The 13,752-nt window shown below is 35.9% G+C and overlaps 1 protein-coding gene across 1 annotated transcript in view; it reads right to left on the reverse strand.

The window, feature by feature from the left end:
* Positions 1-13,752, reverse strand: part of FANCA (FA complementation group A) — a 98,001-nt gene that overhangs the window by 58,706 nt on the left and 25,543 nt on the right. Inside the window, exons 11-14 of the mRNA XM_072636383.1 lie at positions 8,946-9,058; positions 8,254-8,330; positions 7,271-7,412; positions 6,459-6,592 (exon numbers count right to left, since the gene is read on the reverse strand). Coding sequence (XP_072492484.1) covers positions 6,459-6,592; positions 7,271-7,412; positions 8,254-8,330; positions 8,946-9,058 — 466 coding nt within the window. The remainder of the gene's footprint in view (positions 1-6,458; positions 6,593-7,270; positions 7,413-8,253; positions 8,331-8,945; positions 9,059-13,752) is intronic.

Below are 13,752 nucleotides of genomic sequence, written 5' to 3' on the forward strand. Positions count from 1 at the left end.
AGTAAAATATGGGGAGTAGGATTTTTCCTTACAGTGAGAAAAAAATTTATACAGATATAGATCAATATAGATGAAATGAAAGGTTTTGTTAACTTATTTATTTTTAACATAACTTTCCAATTAACAAGTATTAATTTTAGCTCCCACCCCCACTGAAAGGAAAAAAAAGCCTTTGTAATAAATATGTAAAGACACATAAGACAAATTCTCACATTGGACATGTCTAAAAATGTATGTCTCATTTAGCATCTTGAGTCTTTGGTTAATTCCTTCATAACTATTTAAGTCAAAGGTTTATTATATAAGGTAGTGTGACTTAGTGGATAGAATACTGGGTTTATAATCAGGCAAATCTGAGACTTACTGTGTAACTCTGGGCAAGTCACTTGCCTACTACGTTTCTCCAAGCAACCCCCCAGATTTTATCTACTAAATCATATGAAAGGGATGTTATCTGCATTACTCAAGGTTCAATATGGCCTTCTAAATTTGTAGTATTAACTTTTGGACATGTGCTTACCTGAAAATTAAAAAACCAGGCAGAGCCAGGATTCCAAATCAAACTTACAAATGGTTACTTGCCTTGAATGAATAATTTAGTCATTGTGGGAACCTGAGAGCTAACCCACTGCAAATGTTCTTTGCAATCTCCATCCATATTCTCAGTTTCACTGAAATCTGTTATCAAAAGCTATTCCCCTTCAAAAATTCTTACTGGTAATATTTTGTTTTAAGATAGCAGACTGAAGTAGAGTTTTAATATAAACTTTGTCTTATTCCCCATTAGCAATAAATAAAATTTTTTAAACTCAGTCAATTCCTTTGAAATTTATGATTGACACAAAATGCCAAACAGTCAAATGAAACTAGCCGTTATTTTGTTGCATCAAAAAAAACCCAAACAAAACTCAACTCATTTAAATGCCTGTGTGAGTGATTGGTTTCTGCTCCAAAAGGAACTACAGAACAGATGTAAATCTGAAGCAGAAAACCAACTACAAGCATGATCTTTCCTTGAAAATTAAAAGACACTATAGAAGAGAAAGCACTGATGATTACAAATTGATGATGTGGAACTTGGAGATGAGAATATTTACGTTACCAAAAAAATCACCAAGATGGGGGAGAAATGGCCATATGCAATCTATCTGCATAATGAATCACAGAACCTTACAGTATTCATACTGGGGTCAAAATATTTAAATGACTCCATATGGCTATTTTAAGTTGTGGAATAATAATGAGTTGAAACTTTTAAAAACAAGGAAGAGTCATAACTCCCAATGAAATTTACAAATAGTTACTTGCCTGGAATGAATGATAATTTAGCCCAGAGAAGTCAGCTAGAAAATCTGGAAAAGAATGCAATTATTCTTGCCAACCAGGTCATCTCACACACACACACACACACACACACACACACACACACACACACACACACACACACACACACACTCAAGCCATGTCCAAAGCTGCAGGAGCCTATCATATAAAAGGTCTGGGGTCTTTAGTGGACAGCAAGTTCAATATGAATCAACAGTGAGACATGGTAGTCAAAAAAGAAATGTCATCTCTGACTGTATTAAGAGGGTCAGAATGTCAAGAACAAAAAAAGTGGTAATCCCTTGCTCCACTCTGTCCTAATCAGACCACATCTAGAGTACTATTTTCCGTCCCGAGCAACACATATTAACGAGAACATTAATAAACTGAAGACTGAACACAAGAGGACAAACAAGATACTGAGGAAGCCTAGAGAAATACGACAAAAATGGACCACACAGAAATGGGAATGTTTGGCCTGGAGAAGAAACGAGTTAGAAAAAATACCGTATCTGTCTTTGATTATTTGAAGGTCTATGACATGGAAGAATAAGATTAGATTTGTCCTGTCATGTCACCAAGGGCAGAACCAAAAGTGATAGACATGGAACAAAGATATACTTTGACGTAGAGAAAACCTTTCCATTGTCCTTACTTGGTACTAGGTAGTATCAGTAGTACCTCTCTGGAGAAAAGTAAGTTAAGGCTGGATATACAACTGTCAGAGAGGGCATCCCTATAAAAGCATGGGTTGAATTAGATGACCTCTGAGATCCTTTCCCAATGTGAGATATCATGATTCTTTAAGAAGCTGCTCCAATAAATTAAATGTAACTTTTATCTTGATTTCCCCTTAGGAATAAATAAAATCCATCAACAAAGAATGAATCTTGGCAACAAGTCAGATACACTTCAATTTAAAGACATTTAAATAAACGCTAAATTGGTGGAAGGGTCTGGAAATATAATATGGAGGCTGTAAAATGGAGGTGGGTTGGGTGGAATACTGGGAATCAAAATACAAAAGAAAATATTCATTATTATCAGTACCCCAGATCTACACTGAAACTATTTCTTGCTCTTGGAAAATATTAGTTCAGTTAAAAGTGAAGTGAGGTATTGCACTGAAAATAGAATCTATTCAAAAAGAAATACAATTCTACCAACATTCAGGGCTTATTTAAAATTCTAGCTGACACAGATGACCTTCTCATACTTGAGTTGAGCACTTCTAAGCTCTCAGGATGCTGCATTCATATACTGTTACTCCATTATAACCTGTTCCAGAACAAAGGACAGTTCTTTTTCATTATTCAGAAACATTAGGTGCCTAACTGCCTTTGATGCTGCCCTAGACACTTTACAAAAAGAACTCCTTGCCTTCTATAAGTTCCATCAGTTCACATGTCACAGCACCAACATTAGCCATATCATTCTATCTACACTTATACTACTTAACATTATGAATTTAAAATGTCCTTGAAAAGCCTTACAGGTTGCCAGAAGTGTTCCACTAATAACCATTTTTAGCTCTGAGAACTTTACAAGTTAAAAATTATAAAGTTTCTGATTGAAGACTTAAATTTCTCAAGGGAATTATAGTTATTTTGACAAACTGGCTGAATATATTTGTGGGAAATTTATCACTATCAGTTGGTACCAAGATGAACAACAATCAGAAAATTTAGGAGAAAAAAAAGCAGGTATCAAGGTTGAGTTCTTACTCAAAATCCCTGGATGGTTAAACCATGAATACTAACAGCAATTCTTAGCTGTTTTGAGACAGTACTCCTCAAGACAGAGAAGTGTACAAAGAGAAAATTGAAATGAATCTTTTTTTTAATGCAAGTTAGGGTTTAATGCGATTATTTTTCCCAACCAGTTCATCAGATACACACATCAAAACAAGCCTAAAGCTCAAAGATGTGGAAATCTCTCCCATAAACTTCAATGTGAAAACAAGTGATTTGCCGAGCAGTTATGCATTACCGAAAGGATCTAAGCATTTGTGACCAGGGTGAGTCCCTAAGAGATGAGGGTTCATTAGGCTGTGGAAATAGGAGCAAGCTAAATTTAGGACAAATAAGAAAAAGTACAGAAGGGAAATTCATTATTCCAAGAAGGTACTGGCAGTACCTATAAATGGATGCAAATTTGTGAATGAAAGGGCCATAAATGGTTCACAGGAAAAGCTGATATATACCTGCTCTTTTCACTGTTAGAAAAGAAAGTAGTACTTTTTCCAAAGACAGAGGGGCATCATATCTTGGCTCCACATAAGTCTAATAATGAGAGCTGTCCAAAAATATTTATAACAGCTCTTTTTATGGTAGCTAAGAACTGGAAATCAAAGGGCTGCCCATCAACTGGGATATGGTTAAACAAGCTGTGGCATATGATTGTAATGGAATATTATTGTCCTTTAAGAAATAACAAGCAGGATAATTTCAGAAAAACCTGGAAAGACTTACATGAACTGATGCACAGTGAAGTGAGCAGAACCAGGAGGATGCTGCATACAGTGACAGCAACACTGGGTGATGATCACCTGTGAATGACTTAGCTGTTCTCAGCAGTACAATGATCCAAGACAATCCCAAAGGAGGGATGAAATATACTATTTACCTCCAGAGAAAGAACTGTTTGAATACAGACTGAAGCATGCTATTTTCACTTTCTTTAATTTTTTTTTCTTTTCCTCAAATCTTCTTGTACAGGAGGGATGTAGTAAATTGGGAAAGAATTTTTACAGCTAAGCTTGGGGATAAAGGCCTCATTTCTAGAATATATAGAGAACTGACCCAAATGTATAATCATACAAGTCATTCCCCAATTGATAAATGGTCAAAGGATATGAACAGGCAATTTTCAGAGGAAGAAATTAAAGCTATCTATAATCATATGAAAAAATGCTCTAAATCACTATTGGTTAAAGAGATGCAAATCAAAACAACTCTGAGGTACCACATCACACCTATAAGATTGGCAAACATGACAGAACAAGAAAATGATAAATGCTGGAAAGGATGTGGGAGAGTTGGAACACTAATTCATTGTTGGTGGAGCTGTGAGCGCATCCAACCATTCTGGAGAGCAATTTGGAACTATGCCCAAAGGGCTACAAAAATGTGCATACCCTTTGACCCAGCAATATCGCTACTAGGACTATATCCCCAAGAGATCATAAAAATGGGAAAGGGTCCCACATGTACAAAAATATTTATAGCAGCACTCTATGTAGTTGCCAAAAACTGGAAGTCAAGGGGATGTCCATCAATTGGGGAATGGCTGAATAAATTATGGTATATGAATGTAATGGAGTACTATTGTGCCATAAGAAATGATGAACAAGAAGACTTCAGAGAGGCCTGGAAGGACTTATATGACCTGATGCTGAGTGAAAGGAGCAGAACCAGGAGAACTTTATGCACAGCAACGACCACAGTGTGTGAGAGTTTTTTCTGGTAGACTTAGATTTTTGTAATAACACAAGAACTTCTTACAAAAAAAAAAAAAAAAATCCCAATGGAGGATCTCAAGGCAAAATGCCTGCCACACTCAGAGAGAGAAATATGGAAGTCACTCACATAATGTAGCAGATCATGTTTGTGTATGTGTATGTGTTTGTGTATCATGTTCTGATTTGTTATATGATCTCTTTCATTTATCTTAGTCTGACTACATAGCATGACTATAGTGAAAATATACTCAATAGGAAAGTATATGTAGAATCTATACAGAATTGTATGCAGTCATGGGGAGGGAGGGGGGTAGTGGGGGGTAGGTGGGGAGGGATAAAATCGCAATTGTATGGCAGTGATTGTTAAACATTAAAAAATAAAAAAAATAAAAAATAAAAAATAAAAAATAAAAATCTTCTTGTACAAAAGTACTCACATAGAAATGTTTTACATAACTGCACATGTTATAACCTGTACGTGACTTCTTACTTTCTCAGGGAGGGAAAAGGAGAGGGAAGAAGAAAGGGACTGAATTTAGAACTCAAAGCTTTAAATGAAAATGTTAAAAATTGAAAAAATATACTTACTATCAATAAAAAAAATGGATTGAGCTTCTCCGAGAATAGTGAGATCATTACTGTTGGAAGTAATGAAAGAGAGAACCCTCAGAGGAGATTCACGCTTTAAACTGGACAATATGACCTGTGAATTCTCACGCCAGACAATTCTACAATTCACACAATAATCATGGTGCTGTTTAGATTCCCCCACATTCTCTATTCTGTTAAAGTGACTATGCAAAATAAAGTGAGTAAAATGTGTATACCCTTTGTCCCAAAGATTTTGGCACTAGATTTATATCACAAGGAGGCCACTGATACAAATCAAGTCCCTAAATAAACCAAAATATTTACAGCAACACTTTTTTGTTATAACAAAGAACTAGAAACAAACGAGTTATTCATCAAATGGGAAATAGCTAACCAAACTGCAGTTCATGAATATAATGGATTATTACTGCGCTATAAGGAATGATGTGTGTCATGGATACTGAGAAGCCTGGGAAGATTTACATGAATTGATGCAGAGTGAAATTAACAGAGACAAAAAAACACTACATGTAGTGACTGTAACAATGTAAACAAAAAGAACCATGATAAAAAAGAAATCAGAAGTCGACACTTCACAATGACAAAGGACAAGGTATATACCCCCTCACTCCCCATCCCTCTGCAAAGGTGGGAATTCCACAAGTGGTATAACGCACATATTTTCACTTTTTCAATGTTACTGTTATTCTGATTTTTTTTCCTTTTTATCTTTAAAAGATATTATTTATTTTATGGGATGCCTCTCTGAGAGGGATAAGGGGAGGAATATTGGGGGGAAATTAGGAATAAAACAAAAGACATCAATAAAAACTTATTTAAAAACAATAAAGCAACCATACAAAAAGACAAGAAATAGATGGGTCTGGGCCAACTTGTCACCTAGACCTGCTGCCTTCTTCCTACTCTCTCAAGGGTTGTCCCCTGATACAAGCAAAGGAGAAGACCAACCTACCATGAACTACTGCATAGTTTTAGAAATTTAGAAATTTGTACAAGATTGATTTAAATAACGTCACTTGTTCAATGCATACACCTTAAGTTAATATCTCTATACTAAACCTACCTTAAACCACTCTGCATAAGAAATGAAAACAGAAGGTCCCTCCAGAGCAGCCTGGCGAGCTATCAGGAATGCAGTGATCATGCTTTCTAAGTCATAACTCTCAAATGCTTTGATCATCAAATTAGCCAACAAATCTAGAAGAACAAAAAGTTAAACTAGAATTTCTAGAGATCTACAGCATAGATTAGAATTAGAATCATGTAGTAAACATGTAGTAGCATGGAAAAAGAATAAGGTTAACTAACAAAAGGTTGGTAAAATTGCTTTATATATGGCAGTTATTATATCATATCTAGACTACCAATTTTCAAAGGGATCAAACAAAGCATATTTAAGAAAAATCATACTGGATACATTGTAATCTTTCTTCAATTTCTTAGAAGGTATGTCAGGACCTTAAGCTTATCATTATGCACACCAATTATTATCTTGTATATATTTTGGTTAATAGAAGGTTCTGAATAAAATAATGTCAAATAATAGAGTATCTACTCTTATAAAATTTGATTCTTGGCTATATGATAAAGAAAACATTTTATTACCATGCGAAAACTAACAAGGATAAGTTTAGTGATGTTTCAAATGTTACAAATACTTTAAAAATCATGTTTCCAGAATAACTCATTTCCAGTTCATCAATGGAATTCATAAGTGAAAAACATGAGTGGTTCTTCTACAATTCCAAACTTCCTTTAAAAATCTGTTGGTTTATCCATTAAAACTAACAGACTCCTTAGTTATTTTTACCAACAATATTTAATATGATTATCAGCAAAGAAGTCAGCTCTGTTAAAGTCTTACTGACTTAATACCTTTGACAAGTTCTTGTGCTTCGGCCAAGCATACAACCAGCGTAGACACACAAGACAACACAAGCTGCCAGTTGACTTCATGCGTTTCCAGGACTTCTTGCAAATGTCCAATCAACTCTTTGGGGTTGAAAATCACAAACAGCTAGAAACAGAAGTATCAAATCTTTTTAATTTTAAAGCCTAAATATCTATTAAACTAAAGAAAAAAGTCAGCCATAATCCTTCTTCTAAATTCCCAACCACCTATTTAACTGCCCACCCACCTATTTAACTGCCATGGTTTCTTTTTTTCCAAAATGCCCAAATCAGGTTTATCATTAGAAAAATGCTACAATTATTTCAAGTTTTACTCTTTTATATGTATTATATGTAGTCTGTGATACTAGGAATTTTCATTCTATTCCCTTTCCTTCCATTCTTTCAACTAAATACATATTAAAATACAAAGCACAAATCCAAACCTTTACCTTGCTGGTATGCTATGGGGTTTGCTCCCTCCCCATAATTATGTAAAATAGGCAAAAATTTCATTAAAAAAAGTGAAAAATCCTACATGTTATTTCTTTCAAATGTTTTTTACAAATGATGATTGATAAACATCATTTCCCAATCATTTTCAACAATAACCTCCACTCCAGTTCTATTTGAATACCTCCTTGGGTTCTCAAAGGTTACTCAGTAGAACTGGACACTTATGAAAGGTTTTTAGATAGCAGTTCAATGACTGAATTATATTAAATCAATTTATCTCCTAATGGACAGCCCATGTGATTATTCTGCTGTCTTAGCAGCCAGTTTCCATTTTGCTGAATGCTACACAGATAATGGTACAAGGTATCTCAAAAGCAGTTTTAACTGGTGAGACATTGGTGTCCTGTCTACTTAATCTGCTGAGACAATTTAATTCGTGGTTGAAAAGATTTAGAATTGAAAATAAGGAAAAAGAAAGCTGAAGACTTAATATCTCAATGAAATCAACTTACTCTTCGATATAAGGTAGTGAGCAAGGGACAAGTTCTTGCAAAGCTCCAATCCTTCTGCCTTTGAACAGCATCACACACTGTGCCACAGAAAAACAGAAAAGCTCTCAAAGGAAGTAGATGTTATTAGCTTTTATGTCAACATGAAAATCATTATTATCCAGAGTCAATCCAGACATATAATATTAAGGCAAAATTTCTTAAAGTTTACCCTCTCATGGCTTAATTACATAGTAAGTCAAATTAACACCAGAGTATAATTAAGATGGTGTGTAAGAGACCCTATGGGTTTCACTGGAGGCATGAAGTTATACTATAAATAAGATGCCAGTATAAATGATAAATTCATATATTTGTATGTGATTCCATTTATGATCAGAGATAGCACTTATTGGTATCTTTCCTAGCACTTTTAAGGATCCAAAGATTAACTCTATTGTATTTCTAAACATTAAATATTTAGGTTTTCAGATATGAGAGAATATAGGTCACCTACAAAGTTTTTTGTTCATATGTATCTACCTACTATACCTAGCAATTTCCTTTCCCAACATTAAATGTGGCCAGTTTGCAACAATATAATTATAGCACACATGGTAACCTTGATTATTTACCTGAACTTAATCCATTTATGGAGGAGGGTTTAGTGTACTAAAGTAAACAGTAAACTTTCTAGATCCTCTTTTGAGGCCTACCTTTTAGTACAGGATTATAAATAAGTATCTGAGTCAAGGTGTAAGAAAAAAATCTTTGCAGAGAATCTGGTGAAACCATACTGCCATAAATGGAGCACTTGAATATATTTAACCTGCCAAAAGAATTTTAAAAAAAGTTTTTATAAAAAGAGTGGCTGTTAGTCACACAGGTATCATCTTTAACGCACTTTCACTACAGGCCCATACCCAGTGTTGCTAAGTCTTGTCGATTTTCTCTTGGTACCATCTCTCAGGATCTCATCACCTTACCCTTGGATTACTATAACAGCCTGCTAGTGGGTCCTGCTCCAGACACTAGCTGTGTCTTCCTGGGGAAGTCACTTAACTTCTGTCTGCCTCAGATTACCCAGATGTAAAATGGAGATGGTAATGTTTCTCAAGTACTTGGCAAACCTTAAAGCACCATAAATGTTGTTATCTCTCCTCCTCCCCTTCCCACTGAAGCCATTTACAACCACTACCTTGACTTTATCTCTTCTGATGCCTCTCCCTCTCTTAATCTGGTTGCTAGCCTCATCACTCTACTCAAACTGCCCTCACCAGAAGTACAATGATCTAACTGCCAAACGCCAAGGCCTTCTCTCAAGTCTAATCCCCTGTGACCTCTCTGCACCCTGGGACAACCCTCTGAGTTTTTAGACACTGCCCTCTCCAATTCCTTCATCTGACCAAACCCCTGCTCCTCAGTCTCCTTTGCTGATTATTCATTCACTCTGAGTGTCCCCCAAGACTCTGGCCTGTGCCTCCTCTTTTCTACCCTCTCACTTAATCTCATCAGCTCCCATGGGTTCAATTACCTCTATGTAGATTGTTTTCCCTATCTATATATCCAGCCCTCATCTCTCTACTAAGCCAGAGTCAGTCCTACACCTTTAACTCCCTCTTGGAAAGCTTCAAATAGATGTCCTGCAAGCACCTCAAATTCACTATGTCAAAAACAGAATTATCTTTCCCTTTAAACTCTCCTCACTTCTGAACTTCCTTTATCACTATCATGGGCACCACCATCCTCCCAGGCACTCATATCTGAAGTCTCATTGCCACCTTTGACTCTTCATGCTCTCCCATTCCATATTTTCAATCCATTGACAAAGCTTATCATTTCCACCTTTATTATCTCATATATACACATGTATGTACATATGTATGAGTGCATATATATGTACGTACAATGTGTGTGTGCGTGTACACATATCTGTGTGTACCTGAACATATATGCATGTGTGTATGTATATGTAGATGTGTATATATACATATTTTATATATCATATATATTTCATATATACATAAAAGGGCATACATGCACACACCCCTCTTTTCTCCACTTATGCACTCACAATGCTCATTCAGGCCTCCTTCACCTAATGCAATAGCTTTTTTAGATTTTTCAGTTCTTGCTTATTTTTTCCCTAATTAACAAAAACCTATTTTCTCTCCATACCCCACTAAGAAAAATAAAAACAAAACCCTTGTAACAAATATTCAGTCAAGCAAACCCTCCTGTATTAACTACATCAAAAATAAACGTATGATTTTGCACCATGAGTCAAGTCAACCCAAACCCATTATGTTGCAGGCACTCATTGCACTGGGGAAACAAAGTAAGTCAAAGAAGGTAAGTAACTGGTTTCGTTATCTGTACTCTGGAATCTTAGCTGGTCATCCAGCAGAGCCTTCTAACTGGGCTCAGCTCGCTTCCTCAAGTACCTCCCCCCTCTAATTTATCTAATTTATCTCATCATGCTTTTTCTAAAGCAGGAGTTCCTTTCCTTTTTTGTGTTATATACCCCTTTTGGCAATCTATGGATCCCTTTTAATCACATTTTAAAATAAATCAAGGTAGTTTAAGTTAGAGGTTAATGAAAATTGAGGTGCAGTTTCTTCCCCCATCCAAGGTTACAGACTCCATGAAATTTATCCATGGACTCCACAGGTAGGAGGTCCATGGACCCCAGGTGAAGAACCCATGTTCTAAAGCACAGGTCTGACTCCATGAGCTCTATTGGCTCCCTGTCACCTTCTGGATTAAATATAAAGTCCTATTTGGCATTTAAAGCCCTTCCTACCTTTTCAGCCTTCTTACTCCTGATTCTCCTCTATACACACTGTGACCCTGCTACATTCATCTAGTTGCGGTTCTTTGAACATGACACTCCATTTCCCGTCCTCATGCCTTTGAACTTGTGCCCCATGCCTAGATGGCTCTGCCCCTTCAACTCTGCCCTTGGCAGAGCCAGCTCCCCTGGCTTCCCTCAAGGCTCATTTCAAATCCCATCTTCTACAGGAAGTCTTCCCTTGTCTTCTCCACGTTTCATAAGGTCTTCATCTAATTTGTATTTAGTTTCTATGTACCAAGTTACATATTATCTCCTCCATCAGAATTGTATGCTCCTTGAAGACAGAAACTGTTTCTTGTCTTTTTTTTTTCAATCGTTAGAGTTTAGCACAATGCCTGGCACACAGTAAGCACTTAACAAATGTTTGCTTACTGAGTAAAGGAGCTTACCACACAGATGAGAAGTGGAAAAAATATACCCTAATGGTCAATCAAGAAGGTAGAGACAGCAACACTGATAGACATCTAGGAACTGACCACAGTAATGAGGAGATAGGACAGAAATTCTTAACTTGGGGTATGTGAATTTTTAAAAAATATTTTGACAGTTACATTTCAATATAATTGGTTTCCTCTATAATTCTACATATTTTATACATTTAAAAACATTATCCTGGGACAGGCATTACCATATTGCCAAAGGGGTCCATAACAATTAAGAACTCTGGTCTAAAATATAACTGACAGGACAGTAGGGAGAAGGAAGTGCACAAAACTAAGAGGGGCTCCTAAATAACAACTTGCAAAGGAAGCTTGGATAAAAGTCATGAGCAGAAGTGATGAATGAAGTCATATGAAATGATTTATTAAAGGAATTGAACTTAGAGATAATAGCTGATAGCCAAGTACTAAGTCTTAGAGGAACAACTAAAATTAGGGACTGGAAAAAAGAAGAGAAGCTAACAAAGTAGAATAATAACAACAGCAGACCTTTATATAATGCTCTTAAATTTGCAAAGCAATTTAAATACATTACCTCATATGAATCTCACAATCACTCTGTGAATTAGGTACCACAAGTATTATTAGCTCTGCTTTACAGGACAGAGAACTAGGCCTCTCAGACTCTAAGTTGTCCATGGTCATATAGCTAAGTCAATGTCAGAGGCAGGATTACAAAACCAGAATCATCCTGACCCCATGACTTTGCACAGCCCTCCCTCACTTAAATACAATTCACCTGCAAGTCCTGGCATCCCCTTCTCAATGGCATGGTCCTCTTCAAGAACAAAGGACAAACAACCACAATCCTGACTCCCAGTCTCTGCTATCCCACACTGCCTCTAGAAAATGGGTACTATGCCCAACAGGAGAACCAGGATGTTCACCTAAGTCAAAGCTGGGGAGACTTTTCAGGCACAGAAACAACTCTCAGAATTTTTATTATGGCATAGTTTTTTTCAACAAATATTGACAGGTAAAGTGATGCAATAGAAAGGGCGCTAGCCCAGGAATCAGAAAATCTACCATTAACTGCCTGATCAGGAGCTGGTTGACTCTCTCTGGCTTTCATTTTCCTCATTTTTAAAGGTAAAGTGTTGGCACTTCACACCATTAAGCTGACAAATAGCTAAAAATGATAAAATTCAACTTAGGAAATGCTCTGGAGAAACAGGCATATATTGGTAGAGCCATGAATTGGAACAATTTTGTGGAAAACAATATGGCAAAAAACAGTGCCCTTTGAGAGACTCCAATTCTCTAAAAATATTAGTGAAAGGAAAAAGACCTATCTGTACAAAAATTTTCATGTCAACATTATTCACGAATTATTATTCTGGAAATAACCCAATTGTGTAAGATTAGAGAATGGCTAAACAAACTGTGGTATGTAAATGTAAGGAATAAGAAATAACAAATGTGAATAGTATAAAAATAGAAACAAAAGAAAAAATTAGAATATACCCAGATTATATGAAAAAAGATGAAAGATAGCATCAAATTTTAAAAATATATATATACAGAAGAAAAAGTTGGGAAGTGAACATGAAAGCAAACAGATTATTTTTTCTTAAAGTTAAAATATATACTTTGCAAAACAAACTATAGTGGAGTTTTTATCTTGATGTGTGATCATTTTTATATGTATTAAAAGCAACAATAGCTAACATACAATGATTGCTATGCCCCAGGCACTGTGCTAAGAGTTTTACAATTAATATCTCATTTGATCCTTACAGCAACCCCAGGAGGTAAGTGCTATTATTAATTCCATTTTACAGATGAGGAAACTGAGGTCAACAAAAGTTAAGTGACTTGCCCAGGGTCATACAATTTGTTTGAGGCTGGACGTGAGCTCAGGATTTCCTAACTATAAGCCCAGTGCTGTATCCATTGTACCACCTAGCTGCAAGTAAAATACTAAACAATATCTAAGGTGTCTTCTGACTCTAAAAATGTATGATTTCATGATTATTTATTGATATTCTATACAAATGATGGGAAAATGTCATAATGCTCAGAAACTTCCGGTCTTCATTGCTCTTCAGGGTGCACTAATAACTTATACCACAAAGCTTGTTCTGCCCTGCTCTTGCCTTACGTTTCTCTACCAACCATTGATGTTCAGCTCCCTTTATGTGTCATCTTCTTCCATTAAAATGTAAGCTCCTTGAGGACAGGTATTACCTTACTTTCTGCTTTTATATGTACTCTCAGCACTTAGCTCAG

Source organism: Notamacropus eugenii, chromosome 1 (genome assembly GCF_028372415.1).
Source record: "Notamacropus eugenii isolate mMacEug1 chromosome 1, mMacEug1.pri_v2, whole genome shotgun sequence".
Classification (NCBI taxonomy): domain Eukaryota; kingdom Metazoa; phylum Chordata; class Mammalia; order Diprotodontia; family Macropodidae; genus Notamacropus; species Notamacropus eugenii.